This window comes from Dryas octopetala, chromosome 1, assembly GCF_963921425.1.
Source record: "Dryas octopetala chromosome 1, drDryOcto1.1, whole genome shotgun sequence".
NCBI lineage: Eukaryota > Viridiplantae > Streptophyta > Magnoliopsida > Rosales > Rosaceae > Dryas > Dryas octopetala.
Genome location: NC_141366.1, coordinates 11,432,957 through 11,459,522, shown reverse-complemented (window position 1 = coordinate 11,459,522; position 26,566 = coordinate 11,432,957). Strand labels below are relative to the sequence as shown.

At 36.2% G+C, this 26,566-nt stretch overlaps 4 protein-coding genes and 1 pseudogene across 7 annotated transcripts; all 5 read right to left on the bottom strand.

Annotated features, from left to right (window-relative positions):
• Positions 1-44: 44 nt before the first annotated feature.
• LOC147297837 (cytochrome P450 CYP72A219-like) lies at positions 45-2,324 on the bottom strand. The gene is made up of 5 exons (XM_086236264.1): positions 2,039-2,324; positions 1,713-1,930; positions 1,353-1,597; positions 563-950; positions 45-467 (listed from the first exon to the last, which is right to left on the bottom strand). Exons 1-5 carry the CDS (start codon positions 2,307-2,309, stop codon positions 45-47), a joined length of 1,545 nt encoding a protein of 514 aa, XP_086092390.1. The 5' UTR covers positions 2,310-2,324.
• A 2,969-nt stretch (positions 2,325-5,293) lies between these two features.
• Positions 5,294-7,642, bottom strand: LOC147297836 (cytochrome P450 CYP72A219-like). Of its 2 annotated transcripts, XM_086238368.1 has the most exons (6): positions 7,273-7,555; positions 6,936-6,941; positions 6,661-6,899; positions 6,336-6,580; positions 5,807-6,194; positions 5,294-5,719 (listed from the first exon to the last, which is right to left on the bottom strand). In XM_086238368.1, exons 1-6 carry the CDS (start codon positions 7,553-7,555, stop codon positions 5,294-5,296), a joined length of 1,587 nt encoding a protein of 528 aa, XP_086094494.1. The 2 variants fall into 2 exon arrangements, with proteins under 2 accessions (XP_086094494.1, XP_086094501.1); XM_086238375.1 differs by lacking the exon at positions 6,936-6,941 and having other exon boundaries at positions 6,661-6,881; positions 7,273-7,642.
• A 5,373-nt stretch (positions 7,643-13,015) lies between these two features.
• LOC147297835 (cytochrome P450 CYP72A219-like) lies at positions 13,016-15,652 on the bottom strand. Its single transcript, XM_086235365.1, has 5 exons — positions 15,097-15,652; positions 14,374-14,591; positions 14,047-14,291; positions 13,519-13,906; positions 13,016-13,441 (listed from the first exon to the last, which is right to left on the bottom strand). The coding sequence occupies exons 1-5, from the start codon at positions 15,368-15,370 to the stop codon at positions 13,016-13,018; spliced, it is 1,551 nt and encodes a 516-aa protein (XP_086091491.1). The 5' UTR covers positions 15,371-15,652.
• A 3,779-nt stretch (positions 15,653-19,431) lies between these two features.
• LOC147297834 (cytochrome P450 CYP72A219-like) lies at positions 19,432-21,865 on the bottom strand. 2 transcript variants are annotated; one of them, XM_086229610.1, is made up of 5 exons: positions 21,523-21,865; positions 20,808-21,025; positions 20,471-20,715; positions 19,946-20,333; positions 19,432-19,857 (listed from the first exon to the last, which is right to left on the bottom strand). In XM_086229610.1, exons 1-5 carry the CDS (start codon positions 21,803-21,805, stop codon positions 19,432-19,434), a joined length of 1,560 nt encoding a protein of 519 aa, XP_086085736.1. In that variant the 5' UTR covers positions 21,806-21,865. The 2 variants fall into 2 exon arrangements, with proteins under 2 accessions (XP_086085736.1, XP_086085735.1); XM_086229609.1 differs by having other exon boundaries at positions 21,472-21,805.
• A 1,743-nt stretch (positions 21,866-23,608) lies between these two features.
• On the bottom strand, positions 23,609-26,376 carry LOC147297833 (cytochrome P450 72A397-like; annotated as a pseudogene). The gene is made up of 3 exons (XR_015119924.1): positions 25,556-26,376; positions 24,947-25,169; positions 23,609-24,536 (listed from the first exon to the last, which is right to left on the bottom strand). The product of XR_015119924.1 is annotated as a cytochrome P450 72A397-like (transcript).
• Between the last annotated feature and the right edge of the window lie 190 nt (positions 26,377-26,566).

Below are 26,566 nucleotides of genomic sequence, written 5' to 3'. Positions count from 1 at the left end.
TTAATATGAACTTATGAAGGTTTATGATTTAGAAGTACTAATGATCAACGTTTATGCAGAATGATATGAGCACCGTATTGGGGTTGAAGGGTTATAATTGAGGGAGCATGAGCATAGGATGGAGAGAGCTCAAAGTTGAAGTGTTGTAAAATCATTGACAAGGCCATTTTAGCTTCCATCATAGCAAAGTTTTGTCCAATGCAAATTCGAGGACCCCCTCCGAAAGGGAAGAATGAAAGTTGGCCCTTTGTTGCCTTTGAAACTCCTTCTGAAAACCTCTCTGGCTTGAACTCCTCTGCATCATCACCCCACAGTTGCTTGTCATGGTGAACAAGCAGTATGGGCAAGGTGATTTCGACTCCAGCCGGTAATGATAATTTTCCAAGCTGTGTTTGCTTGTGAGTGACTCGATTAAGTTCAACAACTGGTGGGTATAATCGAAGAACTTCAAGTAAAATCATGTTTACCTGCACAGGCATTATACTCTCAAGGTCTAATATTTGGGTGACTAAAAGACCTCTTTTTTCTAGACTTGTAGTGCATGTATTGTATATATACTTACAACTTTTAGGTGACTTAGCCCATAGGAGTCTGGTTTGTTGCCTCCAAAGACTTGCAAAACTTCTTCTCTTGCACGAACTTGCCAATTCTGATTCTGGCTTAACAAAACCAGTGTCCAAACAAGAAACACTGAAGTCGTCTCTTGCCCCGCCAAGTAAAACAGCTTACACTCGTCAATCACATCTTGAATACTCATCCCAACGTTTTTGTTGTTCCCATGTTCTTGAATTTCTTTGAAATTGGATTCTAGAAGCATACCCAACAAGTCATCTTTAGTGGCTTCACCTGTCTTAATTGCCTCTACTCTTTTATTTATAACACCCTTGATTAAACCTGTCATTTCCTTTTCAGTTTCTTTCATCCTCCTGTTTATCTTAGTTGGCAGAAACCTACACAAAAACAGTACTTAATTCAATGATTCTGTGAAGATCGACATGAACAATAGATGTACATTTTTCATGCAATATACTCATTTTATATGTATTGTTTCTGTGATTAATATAAAGATTAAGTACTTAAACTAATTTGGCATGCATTAATTTATAGAACGAATTTGGTTTTCTTCAATTACTACTAGACATGAGATGGAACATGTTTGAGTCTAATTATAAGAACAAATTAGGACGTTTGATATATATGCTTAACAACTGAAGTTCTCTAGTAATCTTGCAGACTTTGGACAAATGTGGCAAAGAAAGCTTCGTGGTTTCAGTTTATTTGTATGAAACATCTTCCATATGGTTGATGAGAGCCTAATTTAATTGCCAAAAGATTAATTAAAATTTAATTACCACCACCCTGGAATGTAAACACCTTGCTTAGCTGTTATTCTAAGTTGTTGTTCCTCTTTCAAGAGCAGAAATATTTTCCTTCCTTCTTCAAAACTAGTTCCAAATGCTGTTCGAGAAATCACATCGCCTGTCAAATTTTTAAGACAAGGCCACACATCCAACTCACATGAACCTTCTTTGGAGACCAACTTCTCCCATTCATTAATCATCTCACCACAACTTTGGTAAAATACCTGCGACATACGCTATATACCGACAAAAACAGGGGATTTGATTAAAGAAACAAATCAATATGATATTGATAATTTAAGTAAATACAGAAACTTAGATAAATACTGCAAGCAATTAAGAGTATCATACCTTTAGCTTCTCTAAATGGAATGCTGGGTTGAGAATATTTCTGTGTTTAGCCCATTTCTCACCTTCATAGGTGAAAATACCAGTCAATGTGAACTGGGCAATTGGGTTTGTTACTGGCTTCTGAAAGTCATCATATTTGTTGAGGATATCTTTAAACTCTTCTGGATCCATGATGTTCACCCTTGGTATGGGGCCAATCCAAATGAAAGAATTCTTACCTGCATTTTTGTTTTAATAATCCATCGATGGTGATAGCCCTACTAGGAAGTGGTAAAGAAATGTGAAAAAAGAAAAAAATAAATAATCATAATAAATATCTGACATACCGTAAGCGTTCACCGTCTGATGGAGAAAGGGGTTGACACGTGGTGCTATATCATGGGTAGTGGAGAGGTTGATGGGATTGGATTGTGCTTGTTTAACCATCATAGAGGTCTCGTTCATGTCTCCAAACAGCAGCCGGTAGGAATTGCCTCTAAGGCCTTGCTGCCTGAGGCATGTTTCCAGTTTCTTTGGCCTCAGCCACACCCAATTCATCACACACCATACCCATGTTAGTATGCTCACTATAGCAACACTCACTACTGATACTTCCATTAGTGTGTGATCAGTCACAAAGAGAGAGAGAGAGAGAGAGAGAGAGAGAGAGAGAGAGAGGTTCTATATATTGTCTATTCAGGATTGAACTTGTTTGAAAGGAGGAAATGGATGCTGTTTTTGTGGTTATTTTCTCAGTTAATTAGTGTGTGGTCTGTCAGAGAGAGAGAGAGAGAAATTCTATTGAGAATTGAACTTGTTTAAAAGGATGAAATATATGGATGATGCTTTTAAAATGAAATTTTCAAACACATATTCAGTACTTCCCTCCGCTGCTGTTGCCAGTTGTTAATTGTACTACGTAGCCAGCCAGGGACTTGAGCAAACACACGAATCTTCCATATAAACTTGCATGTCCCAGTGAAGTCAGATGTCACACTTATTAACTTGCATGTCCGACTGATGTCGGATGATAACTGATTTAGCATCACAATCCATTAAAAAATTGTCACATGTCACAGTTAATTACTCAATTAAATTTAATTTTCAAATAAGTTTTCTAATTGAAAATTATTAATACAAAAGCAAGTATAGAGATCTAATGAGATCAGTGTTTTCAAAGGCGTTCTTCAGGCGCGCCTCAAGGCACGAGTCATGGCGAGGCGGCGGCCGATTGCGCACGACGTCGCCGGAATCTGTAAAAGGACTGAAAGGCGACGGCAAGGCGTTGAAGGCGTACGCCTCGCGACGGCAAGGCGTTGAAGGCGTACGCCTCGCGACGGCAAGGCGTTGAAGGCGTTGAAGGCGGACGCCCCGCGACCACCTCTGCGGGATTTTTTCCCCTCCCTGGCCCGCCCAGCCTCAGCCCCTCCCCGCCCAGCCCCAGCTTGGCCCACCCCCACCCAGCCCTTCCCCCACCCCCCCAACCCAACCCAACCCCTGCCCGCCCCCACCCAGCCCCATCAATGTCCGCGGCAAAGTCCACCGATCTGGAGGCCAGCAAGCTTGCCGGCCCCTGCATCTGATTGGAGAGAGAGAGTGGCAGTGAGCAGAGAGAGAAAGGGAGAGAGAAGAGAGAGGGAAAGAGAGAGGGGAGAGAGAAGAGATAGGGAAAGAGAGAGAAAGGGAGAGGAGAGAGGAGAGAAAGGGAAGGAGAGGAAGGGAGGCCGGCTGGCAACAGTGGCTGGAGTCGGCGTCGGGGGTGGGCTGGCTGGGTTTTGGTTTTTGTGTGTGTGTAAATGAGGGTATTTATCAGTGTTCTCTAAAAGGTTCAACCTTGTAAAAGTAAACAAGAATTATATGTGTTTTATTTACATTTTAACAGGCTCCCTCTCAGAAATAAGGTATTATAGGGTTATCTATTAATATGGATGATTTTTATTATGAATGACAATTAATACTATTTTTTAGCTATATAATTATTTTTATAATTTTTTTATTATTATATTTTTTTATGCCCGAAAGGCTTACGCTATACGCGTCAAGGCTTACGCCTCGCCTTGCGAGACTGCAAACGCCTCGCGTGACGCTTTTGCGTCTGAAAACACTGAATGAGATCTAAGAAAACAATAACAATTTTGTTTGACTAATGAGATCTACTCTTTAAAATTGTCTTCTCTTTGTTTAGTTTGAGCCATTTTGACACTCCTTTTCTGTGTTTAGTTTCTCCTTTGAATTCTTTATTTCTCCTCTTTTTCCCCTCTTTATTTTCATTTTCTTCTGCATTTGGGTTTTATTTGCTTTGGTAAAGCTAGCGTTGGGTTTTTCTTATTAGTCTCTCTCTCTCTCTCTATCTTTTTTGTTTTCTCTCTTTTTATTATTATTTTTATTTTTTTTTTCCGCAGGGATTAGAGACCAAGGATTGCAATCCGGTTGATGCTGGTCATTCATCCTCTGAATACATCATGTTACAATTTCTTTCAGTTGGATTTTTTAGATGAAATAGATCGAGATATGGATCGATGAGAATTACTTTGTATAGAAAATAGAAAAAGAAAAAAAAAAACTGATGATTGTTTGCTTCATTTCTAAATTTCTTTATTAAGTTAGTAAGGCTTCTAATCAAACACAAATTACTAATGGTTTGATTTTTTGCTTTCTTATTTTGCCCTGAATTGTGGGTTTTGCACTTTGTGAATGTCAATGCTCCTGATATCAGGATGAAGGAAAGTGTTGAGAGAAATCTCACATTAAAGATGTGAGGGCCTTGCAAGTGGCTTATAAGGGTTTGGGCTACTCCTCCCATTGCCAATTGGTTTTGGGATGGATGCCTAGATTTCTTCATGGTATCAGAGCAGGTTATCCACGTGATGTGCCTAACGGCCACACGTGCTCCCACGTCACCCAATATAAATTGTCCACGTGTTAGGCTTAAATGATGCCACACGTGCGGGGGCGTGTTGAGAGTAATCCCACATTGAAGATGTGAGGGCCTTGCTAGTGGCTTATAAGGGTTTGGGCTACTCCTCCCATTGCCAATTGATTTTGGGATGGATGCCTAGATTTCTTCGAAAGATCATAGTAATTGTTTAGTGAATAAAGATCCACTTGGAATGCAAGGATAAATTTTCCAATTCTAGTTTGAATGTTTGATTAATGTCTGGTTTATTGCTTCCAAAGACTTGCAAAACCTCTTCTCTTGCACGAACCAATTGCCAATTCTGATTTTGACTTAACAAAATCATTGTCCAAACAAGCAATGACGAAGTGGTCACTTGCCCCGCCAAGTAAAACAGCTTACACTCCTCAATCACATCTTGAATACTCATCCCCACATTTTTGTTGTTCCCATGTTAATGAATTCCCTTGAAATATATTGGATTGCATTTTCAAATGTCTCTCGAGTCTTTTGGACTGGTTTATATATATAGGTACTTTAGAATTCTGATTAAGAAGGATATATTAATACCAATGCTAAGTAAGAAATAAGAGAGTAAGCTTATATATAGGAACTGTAAGAAATAGTGCACTTTTGCTACATTATTAATATGCTGTTTAAGAAATGACTGAAGCCTGAAAGGTTGCAATTCAGAAGTACTAATTAATCAACGTTTATGTAAAATGATATGAGCACCGAATTGTGGATAAACGCCAACAATTGAGGAAGGAGCATGAGCATAGGATGGAGAGAGCTCAAAGGTGAAGTGTTGTAAAATCATTGAGAAAACCATTTTTGCTTCCAACATAGCAAAATTTTGTCCAATGCAAATCCGAGGACCCCCTCCAAAAGGGAAGAATGAAATTCCGCCCTTTGTTGCCATTGAAACTCCTTCTGAAAACCTCTCTGGCTTGAACTCCTCTGCATCTTCACCCCACAGTTCCCTGTCATGGTGAATAAGCACAATGGGAAAGGCGACTTCGACTCCAGCTGGTAATGTCAATTTTCCAATTTGTGTTTTCTTGTGAGTGACTCGATTAAGCAGATTACCTGCTGGGTATAATCGAAGAACTTCGAGTAAAATCATGTTTACCTGCAGGGTGATTTTACACTCAAGGTCAACTTAGGTGACTGAATAGAGACCTCTTTTCTGTTGTGCTTGTATTGAATAAATACTTACAACTTTTAGGCGACTTAGCCCATCATAGTCTGGTTTGTTGCTTCCAAAGACTTGTAGAACCTCATCTCTTGCACGAACTTGCCATTTCGAATTCTGGCTTAGTAAAACCATTGTCCAAACAAGCAACCCTCCAATGGTCTCCTGCCCCGCCAAGTAAAACAGCTTACACTCCTCAATCACTTCTTCAATACTCATCCCAACCTTTTTGTTGTTCCCATGTTCCTGAATTTCCTTGAAGTTGGATTCCAGAAGTATACCTAATAAGTCATCTTTTGTGGCTTCACCTGCCTTCATCGCCTCTTCTCTTTTGTTTATAATACCCTTGATTATACCTTTCATTTCCTTGTCAATTTCCTTCATCCTCTTGGTCTGCTTAGTTGGTAGAAAACTACATAAAAACAGTACTTAATTCAATGGTTTTCTGAAGAAATGAAGAAGACAAGCACATTTTTCATGCAATATAAACTATAACTAGAGTTACTAGCCGAACAGTCAAACACCAAAAGAGGTGAATTATAATTTAATGTACCTCCATCCTGGAATGTAAACACTTTGCAAAACTTGTGTTCCAAGTTGTATTCGCTCTTTCAAGAGTTTAAATATTGTCCTTCCTTCTTCATAACTACTTCCAAATGCTGTTTTAGAAATCACATCTCGTGCCAAACGGAGAAAATGAGGCCACACATCGAACTCATATCGACCTTCTTTGGACACCAAGCTATCCCATTCATTAATCATCTCACCACAACTTTCATAAAATGCGGGCAGCATACGCTATAGCAATGAAACAAGTGATCTGATAAAAAGAAGACATTAAAAAACATAGATGAATAGTGCAGGCAAGAGTATCATACCTTTAGCTTCTCTAAATGGAATGCTGGGTTCATAATCTTTCTGTGGTTAGCCCATTTCTCACCTTCATAGCTGACAATACCAAATAATACGAACTTCAGAAGTGGGTTTGTTACTGCTGGCTTCTGAAAATCTTCATATTTGTTAAAGATATCTTTCAACTCTTCTGGATTCATGATGAACACACATGGTATAGGGCCCATCCAATAGAAAGAATTTTTACCTGCATTTTTTTTTATTGCTTATTAAAGTTACAACTTCTAAGATTTACACACACAATACCCTGTACCCATAGCCAGAATATAGTATAGAGCATAGTCTGCATAGACACAAATGCAGTAGTAGAAAATTTTGGATATGTAAAAGTGTGATGCAAAGGCATGCCTTAATTTACTACATTAATTATAACAAAAGTGTTCTTAAATAGATCAAAAGATAATAAAAACAATTTTACCAAAACCATTTTAATAATAACAGCCTGCTGAATTTTAAGGCACATATATATATATATATATATATATGTATGTACATTGGTTCCAAATTATCATCCATCTTTGAGGGATAAGCCTAAAAGGAAGGTGGTAAAGAAATGCAAGGAAAAACATTTGGTTTACCATAAGTGTTGACCGTTTGGTGGAGAAAAGGGATGACACGTGGCGCTATATCATGGGTGGTGGAGAGGTTGATGGGCTTGGAGTTTGCTTCTTGGAGCATCATAGAGCTCTCCTTGGAGTCTCCGAACAAAAGGCGGTAGGAATTGCCTCTGAGGCCTTGCTGCCTGAGGCATGCTTCCAGTTTCTTAGGCCTCAACCACACCCAATTCAGCACCCTCCATGCGCATGTTAGTATGCTCACAATAGCAACACTCAGTGCAACACTGACTACTAATGCTTCCATTAGTGTGTGATTAGTGAGAGAGAGAGAGAGAGAGAGAGAGAGAGAGAGAGAGAGAGAGAGAGAGAGAGAGAGAGAGAGATGAATTTGTTGAAAGGAAAATGCATGCTTGTTGCTTATATAGAGAGTATATTCAATTGAGATTTTAATATATTTTAAAGGAGTTATTGAATATTACATATTTCATGAATTTTTATTAATTGATTTCCATAAAATTCATAAAATCTAAGGTGTATTCAATTGAGATTCTAATGGACTTTAATAAAATTTGAAAGTCCATGCATGTATCTAGGTGTATTTTATTTAGAATTTTAAATATTTCATATAAATATTATAGGTGTATTCAATTTAGAATTATAAAAATTCAATAAAAAGCTAAGTGTATTAAAAAACTCATTGATTTTAAAAGATTTCATTAAATTATGGATTTTGGTGGATTTTGGTGGATTTTGATGGATTTTGTTCCATTAATGGATTGAATACAAAATCCACACTTAATGATATTCCTTTAAAATCAATAAGTTTTTTAATACGTGCGCACACCTAATTTCTATGGATCCTTTAAAATTCTGGATTGAATACATCTAGATTTATTTGGAATGTTTAAAATTTTGAATTAAATATACCTAAATTTCTATGGATTTTCAATTTCTTTTAAAATCTATTGCAGTCCTAATTGAATACACCAAATAATGATAGAAAAATATAAAAGTTAGGATTAAATACCAAGTATCTATAGTTTTTCAGCAAAGTCATAAGACACTAATTTTTTTAAGTTTAGGTACTAACTTAGAGCAGGATATTTTGGATTAGTCACAAATATGTACGAAAAGTAATTTTTTAATTAGTAGCTAGTCACTGATTTTTTTTAATTTAGATACTAACTTAGAGCAAGATATTTTGGAGTAATGGGAGGGGGAAGAGGTAGGGTTCGTTTAGATCTGGTTAGGGCTAAGGAGTTTTTTTAATTTTTTTTCTTGTGTTATTTTGCCAGTTATTTTGTGTTATTTTAAATTTTATTTAAATGTAAACAAAGAAAAAAATAATATATTATTCCACGTCATAATCAGATGTCAAGTCATTCAATGAGTAAATATTAGTTTTAGACTATTGGATCTTCTAAGCAGTGACGGATCCAGGATTTTCAACTCGGGGGGTCAGAGTGTAAAAGCAAAAAAAAAAATTTGGACGACAATAACAATAAAAAATTAAATGATAAACAATATTACAAGTTACATGTAAATATGTAATAACATAATTTTTAAATTTTACAAAAATTGTGTTTATTAAAATAATTACTTGTCTTTATATTTATTTATATTTAATTATTTAAATTATTATTTAATTATATTCATATTTGTGTTTATTAGTATTAATTTTAATTACATTTTAATTATGTTATAGTATATATATATATAAACTTATGTTATATATACATATATGTATTAAAAACAAAAACAGAAAAAAGGTTGTGATTACGTGTGTGTGTGTGTGTGTGTGTGAGCTTTCCTAGCTTGTGAATGGCTGGGAGTGAGGTGTGTGTATGTGTGTTTAGTGGTGTGTGTCAGTGTGTGTGTGTGCTAGGCGGTGGTGTGTGGCAAACCAGAGAGAAAGAAAACAGAGGAGAAGAAAGAGAGAGAAACCAAAAGAGGAAGAGAAGAGAAGAGAAGAGAAGAGAAGAGAAAAGAGAGAGAAAGTCCAGCAAAACCAAGAGAGGAGAGGAGAAGAGAAGAGAAAAGAGAGAAAGTCCAACAGCCACTGAGGCTTTTCATCAAGCAGGTGGTGGGCGACTGGGCGGCGAGGGGTCACCGGCTAGAGGTCGAGGGGTCGCCGTCCAGAGATTTGGGGGGTCACCGGCGACTGGGAAAGGAGTCTCACGGCTAAGAGATCCGGCGTTGGGGGGTCGCCCGACCCCCTACCTCCCAACGTGCGTCCGTCCCTGCTTCTAAGATCTAAAAAGGCTAAAAAACATTGTTCCTTCCCTATATATATATGTATATACATATAAGCTCCTTTCTATTGAGATATATCTCAACTTAAACATGATGAGGTATGGCTTATAGGACCCACTCCGCATTGTAATTTAATGATCGAATAGTCTATTTTCATTGTAATTTAATGATCGAAGAGTCTATTTTCTAAGTCTCTATACAAAGATCATCCTTGCAAAAAATTAGATCGAAAATCGTTTAACCATTTGGTTAATGGGCCATCATTTTAAATATTAATGGAATTCATATATTAATTCGTCTATTTATTCTATATAAAGTGTGGAGCTAGATGAGGGTTAAGAGGTAGACATTGGAAACTGAGAAAGTGAGAAAAAAATAAACAAGAGTGACGTGAAAGGAGCTCCAAATTGTGGTTGAAGGGTTAATACTATGTAAAGAGTATGAACATATATAGGATGGAGAACGGTCGAAGGTGAAGTGTTATAAAATCAATGACAAGGCCATTATTTGCCTCTATCATAGCAAGGTTTTGTTGGATGCAAATCCGATGACTGCCTCGGAAAGGAGAGAAAGTTGTCCCTTTGTTGCCTTTGCAACTCCTGAAAGCTCTCTTAATTGCTTGAACTCCTTTGCATCTTCGCCCCACACTTCTGTGTCATGGTGAACAAGCAGCATGGGCAACGCCATTTGGACTCTAGCTGGTAATGTTCATTGTCCACCTTGTGTTTTATGTTTTATTTTTTCGGTAAAATGTTAACGGTATGGTTTATACATTAATACCGATCTATAATTAATGAGGGCTTCTATTTACACACCTTTTTTTTTGCACACCCTTCTTAATTTAAAAAAAAAAAAAAACCAATGAAAAAAGACTAACACACCCCTCCTTTCTTAACACACCCCAAATCAGACTCCAAAAAAATTTCAGACCCGCACAACCCAGTCAGACCGCGACCCGACCCGGCCAGATCTTCGCTATCCGGCCACCTCTCGACGCGAGACCGGTCAGGATCTCTTTGTCTTGGCAGCGCTGACCTCCCTGTGGGGTCCAATCCTTCATCCCACCACCGTACAATCTGGATCGAAGCCGAGAAGCTTCGGTTGCCGCCGGCTTTCTTCACTGATTTCAGTCGTTTCCTGTCACAAATGGAGGGGGAGTGGTCGGATGAGGGGGGGAGGGGCTGGGTGGGTTGGGTGAAAGGGGGGAGTGGTTGGGGTGAGGGAGGGGGAGGTGTGTGTTGGTCTGAGTTGGGTGAGGGAAAGAGGGAGGGGTGTGTTGGACTTTTTCCTTTAATTTTTTATTTTTTAAAAAAAAAAAGGGTGTGCAAAAAGAAAAAAAAAAAAGTGTACAAATAGCAGGCCCTCTAATTAATCTTCGGTGTCAATCTCTTAGACGTCTTCTAACTTCGTACAAACCAATTAGCTGCCCACTAATCCACATGTTAAATTCCTGTGTGTGCCACATCATTGCGCGCATGCATTGAAGTGTCAATTGCATAACAACACCATTAATTGGTACTTGGCAACTTAAATGGCTAGCTCCTTTTCATGCACCATGCATGATACATTGGCTTCCGCTTGTCCTTGATCTTGGTTTTTATAATACCTATTATTAATCTTAGGTGTCAACCTGTTAGACCTCATCTAGTCACGTGTCGACCAATTAACTACTCACTTATATATTCAAATGTCAAATTTCTTAATTTGAGCCACATCATCCTTGCTCGCATATATTGATCAATGTGTCAATTGGTTAGTTAGCATCACCGTTGTCACATGGCAACACAAATAGGCTTATTTTGATTGCATTGAAGGGAATGGAATCAAAACCTAACTTAATCCTAGTTCCTAACCCATTACCCCACATGACACTTTGGCTTCTTCTTGCTCTCTTAATTATTTACAATACCCTACCAAAAAAAAAGAGCAAATTTCACTTTGCACCCTTTAGGTTTGCTCAGATTGTTAAAAGTTGCTCCCTCAGTTTTCATTTTTGGCAATTTGAAACCCAAGGTTTGAAATCAAAGACAATGTGGCCTCTCAGTAAGTCAAATTTAACAGTTAGACATTAAATATTGCTTATGTGGTACATGTGGGACCCATATGGTTAATTGTTAATAGTTAATTGCTTCAAATAAATTCAATTATTGACTTCTTAATAGAGGATTCAATTTCTTCGGCCATCAAGTATACAACAAAGCAACACTACCATCACAATCCAAGAAGCCAACAAGATCAACCACATGATCTTTTGCCTTTTCTGTGCTCTTGCAAGATGAATGTTTCCAAAATTGCCTTTATGATAGTTGAAGACATTAATTGTGGGTTCCCACATGTGCCATATAAGCATTTAACGTAATAGTCAGACTTATTGAGGGGCTACATATATTGTCTTTGATTTTAAACATTGGGTTTTAAATTACCAAAATTGAAACCTGAAGGAGTAACTTGACAATCTAAACAAACCACGGGAGTACAAAGTGAAATTTTCTCCAAAAAAAATTAGTCACAATACCCATTATTAATCTTAGGTGTCAACCTCTTAGACCTCATTTAGCCACATGCGCGCCAACTAATTAGCTACCCACTTATTCACATGTCAAATTGTTTTGTGCCATACTGCCATGCCATCTCTTTCCTAACAGGCATTGTACCTGTCATTTGCTTAACATCACTATTGCCACTTGGCAACGCACAAAGAGGCTCTTTTTGGTTCATCATCACACATTCACACCTTGGCTCCCACACTGAAATGGCGGCGCGCACCAAGCTTGATTTATATGTCTTGCTGAGGCTTATACATATTCTGCCGAATACAGGTCGATCAGTTGCTGTATCTCTTCAATAGTTCAATACTCAACTTAAAGAGTACTGGATACGGAGAAGATCATCGATTGCTATGAATAAGCAAAGTTTATGTATAAGCCCTGAAAATTATGCAACACTAATGTGTAGTTTAAACAATATATATATATAGGAGCTATGATATATATATATATATATATATATATAGTTAGGCTCCTTCTCTTGAGGTATACCTCAACTTATTTATGTTGAGGTATACCCTATTGGGGCCCACACGAGTCGTTTTGTGTCAATCCGAACCATTCATTTTTTACATCTCCATTGATAGATCATCCTTGCAAAAAATTAGTCAAATCGGAAATCATTTGCCTATCTAACTTTGATCAAATAAATGGATGAACCAAATATTTTCGATGAAACCGTTCATTTGTTTTATTAAAGTTAGATAGACAAATGATTTCGGATTTGACTAATATTTTGCAAGGATGATTTATCAATGAAGATGATCCTTGCGAACGGTTCGGATCGCCACAAAATGACTCGTGTGGGCCCCAACAAGGTCATACCTCAACATAAATAAGTTAAGGTATAACTCAACAGAAGGAGCCTGATAGTACCATTTTGCATCATTACTATATAGTTTAAACAATATATGGCTGATCAGCTGACATTATTAATATGAAGGTTTATAATTCAGAAGTACTAATCAACGTTTACGTAAAACGATATGAGCACCGAATTGCGGATAAAGGCCTATAATTGAGGTAGGAGCATGAGCATAGGATGGAGAGAGCTCAAAGTTGAAGTGTTGTAAAATCAATGACAAGGCCATTTTTGCTTCCATCGTAGCAAAGTTTTGTCCAATGCAAATCCGTGGACCCCCTCCGAAAGGGAAGAATGAAAGTCGGCCCTTTGTTGCCTTTGAAACTCCTTCTGAAAACCTCTCTGGCTTGAACTCCTTTGCATCTTCACCCCACAGTTCCCTGTCATGGTGAACAAGCAGAATGGGCAAGGCGACTTCGACTCCAGCCGGTAATGTCAATTTTCCAATTTGTGTTTTCTTGTGAGTGGCTCGATTAAGCGCAAGACCTGCTGGGTATAATCGAAGAACTTCGTGTAAAATCATGTTTACCTGCAAGGGCATTATACACTCAAGGTGACTAAATAAAGACATCTTTTTTGTTGTGCATGTATTGTATAAATACTTACAACTTTTAGCTGACTTAGCCCTTCATAATCTGGTTTGTTGCTTCCAAAGGCTTGTAGAACCTCATCTCTTGCACGAACTTGCCATTTCAGATTCTGGCTTAGTAAAACCATTGTCCAAACAAGCAACCCTGCAGTGGTCTCCTGCCCCGCCAAGTAAAACTGCTTACACTCCTCAATCACATCTTGAATACTCATCCCAACCTTTTTGTTGTTCCCATGTTCCTGAATTTCCTTGAAATTGGATTCTAGTAGTATACTTAATAAGTCATCTTTAGTGGCTTCACCGGCCTTAATCGCCTCGTCTCTATTGTTTATAATACCCTTGAGTAAACCTTTTATTTCCTTGTCAATTTCCTTCATCCTCTTGTTCAGCTTAGTTGGTAGAAACCTATACAAAAACAGTACTTAATTGAATGATTTTGTGCAGAAATGAAGAAGACAAGCACATTTTTCATGCAATATAAACTGTAACTAGAGGCTAGATTTACTAGCTGAACACCAAAAGAATTAAATTTTAGTTTAATGTACCTCAATCCTGGAATGTAAACACTTTGCATAGCTTTGATTATAAGTTGTCCTTGCTCGGTCAGGAGTTGAAATATTTTCCTTCCTTCTTCATAACTATTTCCAAACGCTGTTTGAGAAATCACATCGCGTGTCAAAAGTTGAAGACAAGGCCACACATCCAACTCACATGAACCTTCTTGGGACACCAAGCTCTCCCATTCCTTAATCATCTCACCACAACTTTCATAAAATGCCGGGAGCATACACTATAGCAGTGAAACAGGGGATTTGATACAAAGAACACAAAAAAGAAAAAATAAACATATACTGCAGCCAAGAGGATCATACCTTTAGTTTCTCTAAATGGAATGCTGGGTTGATAATTTTTCTGTGTTTAGCCCATTTCTCACCTTCATATTGTACAAGACCATTTGCTAGCAACTTGAGACGTGGGTTTGTTACTGGCTTCTGAAAATCTTCATATTTGTTGAAGATATGTTTCAAATCGTCTGGATTCATGATATTCACACATGGTATAGGGCCCATCCAAATGAAAGAATTTTTACCTGCATTTTTTTTTTTTTTGCTTATGCAAGTTATGACTTCTAAGATTTACACACACAATACCCTGTACCCTTAGCCAGAATAGGGTATAGAGTATAGACGCAAATGCAGAAGTAGAAACTTTAGGTATATGTAAAAGAAACAAAAGGAAACGTTGATAACATATAAATTGATTTGAAATTAATTTGATGCAAACGCACACATGCCTTATTTTACTAAATTGTACCCCTGAATTTTTAAAATTAAGGAGAGTTATAACAAGTATGTTCTAAAATGGAACAAAAGCTAATAAAAACCAGTTTTTCCAAAACATTCTATTCATTAAAGCCAGCTAAATATAAGATATACACACTGGAAAACATATATGTATATACATATATTACTAATTATAATCCATCTATGGTGATAAGCCTTTTATGAAGGTGGTAAAGAAACGTTGGGCTTTGGCCTCCCTTGTACCAAAAAAAGAAGGTGATAAAGAAATGTATAGAAAAACATCTCACATACCGTAAGTGTTCACCGTATGATGGAGAAAAGGGAAGACACGTGGCGCTATATCATGGGAGGTGGAGAGGTTGATGGGCTTGGATTTTGCTTGTTGAAGCATCATAGAGCTCTCCTTGAAGTCTCCAAACAAAAGACGGTAGGAATTGCCTTTGAGGCCTTGCTGCCTGAGGCATGCTTCCAGTTTCTTAGGCCTCAACCACACCCAATTCACCACCCTCCATGCCCATGTAATTAGTATGCTCACAATAGCAACACTCACTACGGATACTTCCATTGTGTGATCGATCAGTCAGAGAGAGAGTGAGAGGGGAATTTTATTTGAAAGGAGTAAAATGCATGCATGCTGCATTTATAGTTATTTTCTGAGTCTCGAATTAGAAATGTTTCAAACACATATTATTACATAATTTACGGGAACAAACCAATACTCCAATCTTTTACTAAATATGGAACAATTTGGTCATCTCAAAATCCATCAGTATTCAGCACTGCCCTGCTGCTGTGTGTACTAGTTTGGGGCGGTTTTCTTGGTGCAGCAACAATATCCAGAACTGGAAGTGAGTTCAGCTCTAACACATGAAAATATTACCCAAAAGTTCTCTATTAATAGGTCACAACATATTATAATATTTTTTAGTCATAAATCCAAATTTTTAATCTATTTATTTTTAAGCCAAAACAAATATTTTTAATCCACAATTCAAGAAAAATCAAGTATAGAGCATCTAATACTATTTAAACTCATGCATACCTAAGTTAATTAGGTATTCAAGCATATCCAAGTTTTAGTTAAATTAATTTTTGAATTCTTTTGACAGCTAAGGGTTTAGTCTTTAGAATTTAGGGCTAAAGCCCTAAAACTCTAAATATGAAGTCATAAAACCTAAACTCTAAATGTTTAAACCTTAAAACAATACTTTATCATTCAAATAAAGTATAATTTTACAAAATTATAAAGTTACATATTATTGCATCATAATAAAATAAAGTGAAATTTTTTACATACTGTATTATAATAAGATAAAGTGTAATTCTGTGAGTTTTACATATAGCGTCAGGAAAAAAATTTAGTTTTAAGCCACTTTTTGTGACTTTAAAATAAATAGATCTTTTAGATAAATTTTTGAGTGAAACTTACAAATTTTTTGTGGCTTTTTACTAATTTACTTTAACCATAAATGATGCTATGATTGGACCCAGAACTTACTAGACACTAATCACATTTCAGGAGTCGGCATACTCTAGAATTCTACCTTTATTGTTATAACTCAGTAAATTCCTCGGTTCTTTATCAACCTTCTTTATATCCAGAAAAGAAAAAAGGGATTAATGTCATTTTGCTCCCCAGACTATTACACATGTATCAGTTTGCTCCCCAGACTTCTAATTTGGAAAATTAAGGACCCTGACTTTTTCAATTTTGCCAATTAAGGTTATTCCGTCAATTTTTACATTTTTCATCTAAAATGTCAAGATGATCAAGCAAAATTTAGCAAGAAATAAAAAAGGAAAAATGATGCATGAGGAAAAAATGATAAGATCTAATTGGAAGGGACCATTTTGCCCTCAAAGATTTGGATAAAAAATGTGTAAATTGACAAAAGAACCTCAATTAGCAAAATTGAAAAAGTCAGAGTCCTTAATTTTCCAAATTAGAAGTCTGGGGAGCAAACTGATACAAGTGTAATAGTCGGGGGAGCAAAATGGTATTAATCCCAAGAAAAAATATATATAGAAGAAATAGAAATTTCTGTGTACAAGGAGTCCTTTGGGACGCCATTGGATTATGATATCTAGTCACGGCCAAAAGGAAAATAGACTGATTTACTATCTTGTACATATAGGTGCTTTAATTTGCTTTCTGTGTGGTTTATAGAGTTTCTTGAGATCTAAAAGGAAAAGAGAGAAATGCACGAGAGTGTCATGAAATGGCAAAAAAATTCAGCTCATACGCATTCAATTTAACATATTCAAACAAAAAACAAAAGCAGTCTAGCTATTAACGCAAGATTTAAAGAGAGTTAAATTTGATAACTTTTAGTCACATTTATTGAAATTTGATAACTTTTTACTAAATTTATTTTTCTCTAACCCTTATATAGATCAAGCCATCGATACAAAAGCATTACATATATAATTTAAACTATGATTATGTAATTCAGAACATATCAACGTTTATGTAAAATGATATGAGCACCAATTGTGGTCCAAGGGTTACAACTTCGTGAGGAGCATAAGAATAGGATGGAGATCGAGAGATCAAAGATAAAGTGTTGCAAAATCAATGACAAGGCCATTTTTGCTTCCAACATATTAAAATTTAACACTTTCAAGTATTACAATACCTCTCAAATCTCACAAATAAGAAATGTAAAATCCTCCATAAATTAATATCCACAAAATTTCAAACTAAGCCATAAAATCTTAATTAATTAAATAGGCAATTTATGTTGTAGGTGGTTCTTATTAGCTGAAATAATGCTAAATAATAGAGGAAGGGTTAAAATCAAAACCTAAAAACTAAGAGGAGAGGATGGAGTCAGAAGGGTCAGTGACCCTTGTGGGCCTTAATTAGCTGGCTCCGCCTCTGAGTGCAGGTCAACCTTTGAGACCTCATATAGCCACATGTCGACCAATTAGCTACTCACTTCTACATGCACATGTCATATTTCTTAATTTGAGTCACATCATCCTTGCTCGGATCGATCAATGTGTCAATTGCTCAATGAACATCAGCATTGCCACTTAGAAACACAAATGAGCATATTATTATTACATTGTAGGGAATTGAAGATGAACCTAGTCTAACCCTAAGTCCTAACCTATTAACCCACCCACCCTCACCACAAATGCGCTCATTTTCATGCAATATGACACCTTGGCTTCCACTTGCCCTCTTCTCCTTATTCAATCCTATGGCTTTACCCATCATTAATTTTAGGTCAAATTACACTCTTAGTCCCTGTAATTTTAATCATGTTTCACTTCTGTCTTGTAGTTTTATTTTTGATGATTTTAATCCTGCACTTCATAACAATTACAATCAAGTCTAAAATGTTAACCTCGTCTATTTTGAAAACAAAAATCAAACTTAGCATGCGCATTAATCTCATTTATTCAAGGCGGAAATGTCCAAAATGCTCATAATGCATAAATCAAACATGTGCGTGCCATGTACGTCAAATATATGTCTTCAAAATAGACAAGCTCAACTTTTTAAACTTAATTGCGATTGTTCAAAAAGTACATTACTAATATTGTCAAAATTGAAAATACGGGACGTCACGAAAGTAGAAATTAAATAACTGAAACTACAGAACCAAAAGTGTCATTTGACCTTAATATTAGGTGTCAATCTCTTAGACCTCATCTAGCCACATGCCAGCCAATTAGGTACCCACTTATCCACATGTCAAATAATTCTTTTGTGCCACATGATCCTTACATATACGTGTCCATTGCTTAACATCACTACTGCCACTTGGCAACACACAAAGAGGCTGTTTTTCGTTCACCATCACACTTGGCCTCCTGATGCCTATTCAATGGTTTTTTTTATACATTTCTGCTCGCAGGGCGCGCGCACCAAGCTTGATTGATATGTCTTGCTGAGGCTTATACACAGTCTGCCGAATACAGGTCGATCAGTTGCTGTTTCTCTTTAATACTTAACTTGGACAAGGCCTGACATTGCTCTGGGCATTCTCCTAGAAATGCCCATTTGAAAACAGTTAAACGTATTCTCAGATATGTAGAACGCACCCTTAGTCATGGTAATTACAATTGTGATGCAGGTCGATGAATGAGCTGGTTGACCTTTTGACAGGAGATCTGGGTGTTGTGTATTTTTTGGTCCCAATCTTATTTCCTGGTGTTCAAGAGAAAAGGGTAAGTATATATATCTCTTGCTCAAACCAGAGCTTACATGGATTTGTTTGTTATCTGCTCAAGGATGATATGCAATTTTTCCTTCCCAAAACTCCCATTCCTTTTGGTGTTTGATAGGTGTAGTTTTAAGAGATTTTAGGAGAGAGAAGAAATGGGAAAAACTCAACTTTAAACGGCATCGTATTTAGTTTAACATATTAAAAAAAAAATAAAACAATATGACCACACGATCTGATGTATTGAAAATTTAGGTAAGATTCGGATGGAGTACTGGATCCAGAGAAGATCATTGATTGGAACATTATGCAACATTATGTATAGGAGCTATGAAATATATATGTATATATATAATATATCTAGTACCCTTTTGCTACATTTATCTGTAGTTAAACAATGGCTGATCAACCTACATTATTAATATGAAGGGTTATAATTCAGAAGTACTCATCAACGCTTATGTAGAATGATATGAGCACCAAATTGTGGTTGAAGAGTTAAAATATTGATAGGAGCATGAGCATAGGATGGAGAGACCTCAAAGGTAAAGTATTGTAAAATCAATGCCAAGGCCATTTTTGCTTCCAACATAGTAAAGTTTGTTCCAATGCAAATCCGAGGACCCCCTCCAAAAGGGAAAAATGAAAGTTGGCCCTTTGTTGCCTTTGAAACTCCTTCCGAAAACCTCTCTGGCTTGAACTCCTCTGCATCTTCACCCCACAGTTCTTTGTCATGGTGAACAAGCAGTATGGGCAAGGTGAGTTCGACTCCAGCTGGTAATGTCAATTTTCCAATTTGTGTTTTTTTGTGAGTGGCTCGATTAAGCGCAACAGCTGCTGGGTATAGTCGAAGAACTTCAAGTAAAATCATGTTTACCTGCAGGTAAATTATACACTCAAGGTCAACTTAGGTGACTAAATAAAGACCTCTTTTTTGTTGTGCAAGTATTTTATAAAATACTTACAACTTTTAGGTGACTTAGCCCTTCATAGTCTGGTTTGTTGCTTCCAAAGACTTGTAGAACCTCATCTCTTGCACGAACTTGCCATTTCAGATTCTGGCTTAGTAAAACCATTGTCCAAACAAGCAACACTGCAGTGGTCTCCTGCCCCGCCCCGTAAAACAGCTTACACTCCGCAATCACTTCTTCAATACTCATCCCAACCTTTTTGTTGTTCCCATGTTTCTGAATTTCTTTGAAGTTGGATTCCAGAAGTATAGCTAATAAGTCTTCTTTAGTGGCTTCACCTGCCTTCATCGCCTCTTCTCTTTTGTTTATAATCCCCTTGACTATACCTTTTATTTCACTTTCAATTTCCTTCACCCTCTTGTTCAGCTTAGTTGGTAGAAACCTATATAAAAATAGTACTTAATTCAATGGTTTTGTGAAGAAATGAAGACGACAAGCACATTTTTCATGCAATTTGAACTCTAACTAGAGTTACTAGCTGAACACCAAATTATTGAATTGAATTTTAATTTAATGTACCTCCATCCTGGAATGTAAACACTTTGCATAATTTTCATTACAAGTTGTCCTTGTTCTGTTAGGAGTTGAAATATTGTCCTTCCTTCTTCATAATTACTTCCAAATGCTGTTCTAGAAATCACATCACGTGTCAAATGTCGAAGATGAAGGCACACATCCAACTCATATGAACCTTCTTCGGACACCAAGCTCTCCCATTCATTAATCATCACACCACAACTTTCATAAAATACCGGCAGCATACACTATATCAGTGAAACAGGGGATTTGATGAAAAGAACACATGAAAAAAGAAATAAAAAAACATAGATGAATACTGCAGGCAAGAGTATCATACCTTTAGCTTCTCTAAATGGAATGCTGGGTTGAGAATCTTTCTGTGTTTAGCCCATTTCTCACCTTCATAGCCGACAACACCATTTACTAGCAACTTCAGAAGTGGGTTTGATACTGGCTTCTGAAAATCTTCATATTTGTTGAAGATATCTTTCAAATCTTCTGGATTCATGATGTTCACACGTGGTACTGGGCCCATCCAACTGAAAGAATTTTTACCTGTATTTTTATTTTTTTTTGCTTATGGAAGTTATAACTTTATAAGATTTATACACACAATACCCTGTACCCATAGCCAGAATAGAGTATATAGAGTATATATACAGATACAAATGCTGTAGTAGAAATTTTTGGGATATGTAAAAATTTGATGCAAACACATGCCTTATTTTACTTAAGGAAACGTTGATAACATGTAAATTGATTTGAAATTAATTTGATGCAAACGCACACATGCCTTATTTTACTAAATTATACCCCTGTAATTTTAAAATTAAGGAGAGTTATAACGAGTATGTTCTAAAATGGAACAATAGCTAATAAAAACCAGTTTTTCCAAAACATTCTAGTCATTAAGGCCAGCTAAATATTAGATATACACACTGGCAAACATATATGTATATACATATATTACAAATTATAATCCATCTATGGTGATCATAAGCCTTTTATGAAGGTGGTAAAGAAATGCCTAGAAAAACATTAATTTCACATACCGTAAGTGTTCACCGTTTGATGGAGAAAAGGGAAGACACGTGGCACTATATCATGGGAGGTGGAGAGGTTGATGGGCTTGGATTTTGCTTGTTGAAGCATCACAGAGCTCTGCTTGGAGTCCCCAAACAAAAGGCGATAAGAATTGCCTGTAAGACCTTGCTGCCTAAGACATCTTTCAAGCTTCTTAGGCCTCAACCACACCCAATTCAGCACCCTCCATGCCCATGTTAGTATGCTCACGATAGCAACACTCAGTGTAACACTGACTACTGATACTTCCATTAGTGTGTTATCAGTTACACACAGAGAGAGAGAGAGAGAGAGAGAGAGAGAGAGAGAGAGAGAGAGAGAGAGAGAGGAATTTGTTTGAAAGGATGAAAATGCATGCATGCTGCTTTTATAGTTATTTTCTCAGTCTGGATTTAGAAATTGCGAAACACATATTACTACGTAACTTAAAACAGGAACAAACCACTCCAATTTGAGTTTTGTACGTTTTACTAAAAATGAAACAATTTTGTTTATCACAAAATCCATCTGTATTCAGCACTGCCCTGTTGTTTAATTTGTGTACTTAATTAGCCAGGGAATTAAAGCATTACTAGATATCGTATATACATATTAATTCATATCAGTCACGCAACATATTTATGGTCTTTGCGGTGCGATATATGTATAAACATTAATTGTTACGTTCAATTTCAGTGGTTGCTATGTCATTTCATTTCCGAATCACAAATTCCTTTCACATTGAGCAGTGTAATTGTAAGAGTTCATTTGTGGTACAGACACCCTTTGACATACACATATATGGTAGAATAATTTATACCCTAATGGTTAAAATTAAAGAGCTTACTCTTTAGAAAGAATGCGGCATTCGAGAGGTCTTGTTTTTTATGCAAGCATAGGAGGAAAAAGTTGCATATGAAAGAGACGAGAGGAAAAAGTTCTGGAAGAAAAGTGATTAGTCTGTTGTGTTTGAATGTCACTCTATACCTAAAGATTTAGTTGTATAAGCACTGTTTAATTTTACTTTTCAGGAGTCCGCATACTCTAGAATTTTACCTTAATATATTGTTATAACTCTACATATTCCTCTGTTCTTTATGGACCTTCTTCATATCCATAAAAAGAAAAAAATTTAAAAATTTGCATGTGGGGCGCGCGCCATTGGATTAGGATATCTAGTCATGGCCAAAAGGAAAATAGACTGATTTTCTATCTTTAAGTTGTTAGACATCTTAAAACTTAGGGCATTTCCAAACGATACCATCTTTTCGACTGGTTTCTATAGGGTACTTTAGAATTAATTCTACTTAGGAAGAATATATATATTAATAGAAATTCTTGAGATCTAGAAGGAAAAGAGAGAGAATGCACGAGTGTGAAAATATGTCAAAAGCTTAGCTTATACGCATTCAATTTAACATATTCAAACCAAAAAACAAAAGCAATCTATCAAATCAAGATTAGTGTATTAAAAATATCTGGCCTAAAAAGATATGTGGTGTGGTGTGGTGTGGTGCAATATTAAAAATTTAGGTAAGATTTGGAGAGACTGGATCCAAAAAGGATCATCAGTCGGTATGTCACCAATAGGCAAAATTTATGTACGAGTACTCAAAATTTTGTGACATTATATATACGTAGGAGATTTGAAAAAAAGTGGCCTAAAGTGTTGCGTACATTGGGCCTTCTACTACAATGAGACCCATTTTGTGTGATTTTGGGTCTCAAATAGTGTTGAGATCTAATTTAATCTTCAATGGTGCTGAGACGCATTTTTGGGTCTCAGTATTTGAAATTTATTTAAAATATGTGTAATATTGATTAACTGATGTTTAATTTATAATTTATAACTTAAATATTTATAAAAAATTATATCATTATTTTTATTTGAATGAAATCTTTAAAATAAGGTCAATATTGAATATATTTGTACTTATAATTTTATTACTCAAATTATAATTTCTATATTTCCTCTTACCAACGGTCTTTCAAGTTGTTTGGTATATTGAATATTTGAAATGCATAAAAATAGTAAACACAACACAATTCATTTTAGCATCATGATACGAACGACGATAAACATATAAAAGAAACCATACTAAAACAACCAAAGACTAGTTCAAGTAAATAAAATTAACAACAACAACACCCAATAATAAAGAAATGATGATACATTTTATTTTGTTGGGGGAATGCATCTATGACATTCTTCAGTGGTTCCCACGGGTGGCCTTAGGCGAATCATGAACGTTCACGTAAACATTCTTATAATTAAAGTAATATGAGATATTCACTTTGGCTTCACAATCGGCACATGGTTGAATGCCCTTCTCACAAATGCATGGAACTGGGTCTAGGTATTTAGGTATTGGGAGGCGCAGTTCCCGCTTTAAACAATAGTGGCATAGTGGTTCATTTCCTTCACGATCACACATACAGTATTGCATTTTTGGGTTGTATAGAAACCAGGTCGTACAAACCACGCAATTTGAATTATAATTATTGGGACTATTGCACTTACACCTCGACTCACAAATCGGGTCATTGATGGGTCGCCTGGAGCTCTCATCAAAGGCTTGATTGGAGAAAGAAGTCATTTCTAACGATAGTGATGTGGATGTGCTGACATACAAGTTAGATAATAATTAATTAGACCCCAAAAGCTTAAGATGCTAGAATCGATGTACCTAGGCTAACAATATATATAAGCTAACAATTAATATTAAAAAAATTAGCAAATGAAATTTTTTTAATTTTACCCACATCCTAGATTGTAAACACTTCGCATGGTTTTCACTGTAAGTTATTCTTGCTCTTTAAGGAGTTGAAATATCTTCATTCCTTCTTCATAAGTACTTTCAAATGATGCTCGAGAAAGCACATCGGCAGTCAAATTATCAAGACAAGACCACACAATTCACATGAACTCTCTTTAGACACCAACCTCTCCCATTCATTAATCATCTTATCACAACATTGGTAAAATGTTAGCCGGTAACATATGCTGTACCAATTAAACAAGGAATTAATTTAGCAAAAATGAAAAACCAAACATTATCAACGTTATATAAATTGATAATGTGATCTAAATGCAATTGATTAATTTGTGACATTTTCATTTTTCGTTTTTGTATTAAATTAAAGAGATAGTGAGAAAATATATGAGAGAAATGATGGAGAAAGGAATTGTGAAGAAGAATGCATAAACAAAAATTAACTTGAAGAAAAAAAAAACTGTTTATTAATTTTTAGTTTTTGGTTTTCATTTAAGTTGGGTATGATTAATTGACATACATTTTCTCATATCCCCATACATCAAATCATCTTTTTGCCCATAATAATCCAGAATGTTACTAATGGGCCAGGCCCTAAATCTCTAGAAACTTAGATGAATACTGGGTAAGAATATCATACCTTTAGCTTCTCTAGATGGAATGCTGGGCTGATAATCTTTCGGTGTCTAGCCCATTTCTCACCTTTATAGTTTGGAAGACCAGTTGATAGCAACCTACGAAGTGGGTTCATTACTGGCTTCTCAAAATCATCATACTTGTTGAAGATATCTTTCAAATCATCATACTTGTTGAAGATATGTTCACCCTTGATATGGGGCCCACCCACATGAAAGAATTCTTACCTGCATTTTTTTTAGAATTCTTACCAAAATACACATGCACAAATACAGAAGTAGACATTTTTAAGGATGTAAAATAAAAAATGAAAAATGAAAAATGAAGAAAAGTAATATTTATTATGTAAATGTAATTTGAAATTTTGACCAACCAATGCATTCATCTATGGTGATAGCTAGCCAGCCTAGCCCCTGGTAGGTGTTGAGAGTAATGTGGAGCAATGTCCCACATCGGAAAACTAGAGCTTAGCATATGTGCTTATAATTCTTGGGCCTCTCCACCCATTGCCAATTGGTTTTGGGTTGGATGCTCTAATTCTATCAGTAGGAAGGTGAAAATGAAAGGAATATTATCAAAAAACAAAACAAAATTAAATACATTTGACATATACCGTAAGTGTTCACCGTGTGATGGAGAAAAGGGAAGACACGTGGCGCTATATCATGGGAGGTGGAGAGGTTGATGGGCTTGGATTTTGCTTGTTGAAGCATCATAGAGCTCTCCTTGAAGTCTCCAAACAATAGACGGTAGGAATTGCCTTTGAGGCCTTGCTGCCTGAGGCATGCTTCCAGTTTCTTAGGCCTCAACCACACCCAATTCAGCACCCTCCATGCCCATGTAATTAGTATGCTCACAATAGCAACACTCACTACGGATACTTCCATTGTGTGATCGATCAGTCAGAGAGAGAGTGAGGGGAATTTTATTTGAAAGGAGTAAAATGCATGCATGCTGCATTTATAGTTATTTTATGAGTCTCGAATTAGAAATGTTTCAAACACATAATATTACATAATTTACGGGAACAAACCAATACTCCAATCTTTTACTAAATATGGAACAATTTGTTCATCTCAAAATCCATCAGTATTCAGCACTGCCCTGCTGCTGTGTGTACTAGTTTGGGGGGGTTTTCTTGGTGCAGCAACAATATCCAGAACTAGAAGTGAGTTCAGCTCTAACGCATGAAAATATTACCCAAAAGTTCTCTATTAATAGGCCACAACATATAATATTTTTTTAGTCATAAACTCAAACTTATAATCTATTTATTTTTAGGCCAAAAAAAATATTTTTAAGCCACAATTCAAGAAAAAACAAGTATAGAGCATCCAATACTATTTAAACTCATGTATACCAAAGTTAGGTGTTCAAGCATACCCAAGTTTTAGTTAAATTAATTTTTGAATTCTTTTGACAGCTAAGGGTTTAGTCTATAGAATTTAGGGCTAAAGCCTTGTCCAAACAAAACCAAGCGGAAGAAGAACTCGATCTAGGCAACAAAAAGAAACACGTACAGGGGGAAAACACCCAGACAACCAAACGGCAGCAACCCACCGAAAAGGAGGCAATACAAGAAACTATCTAACTATTGGAATATTCCATCAATATGCAGAATTTA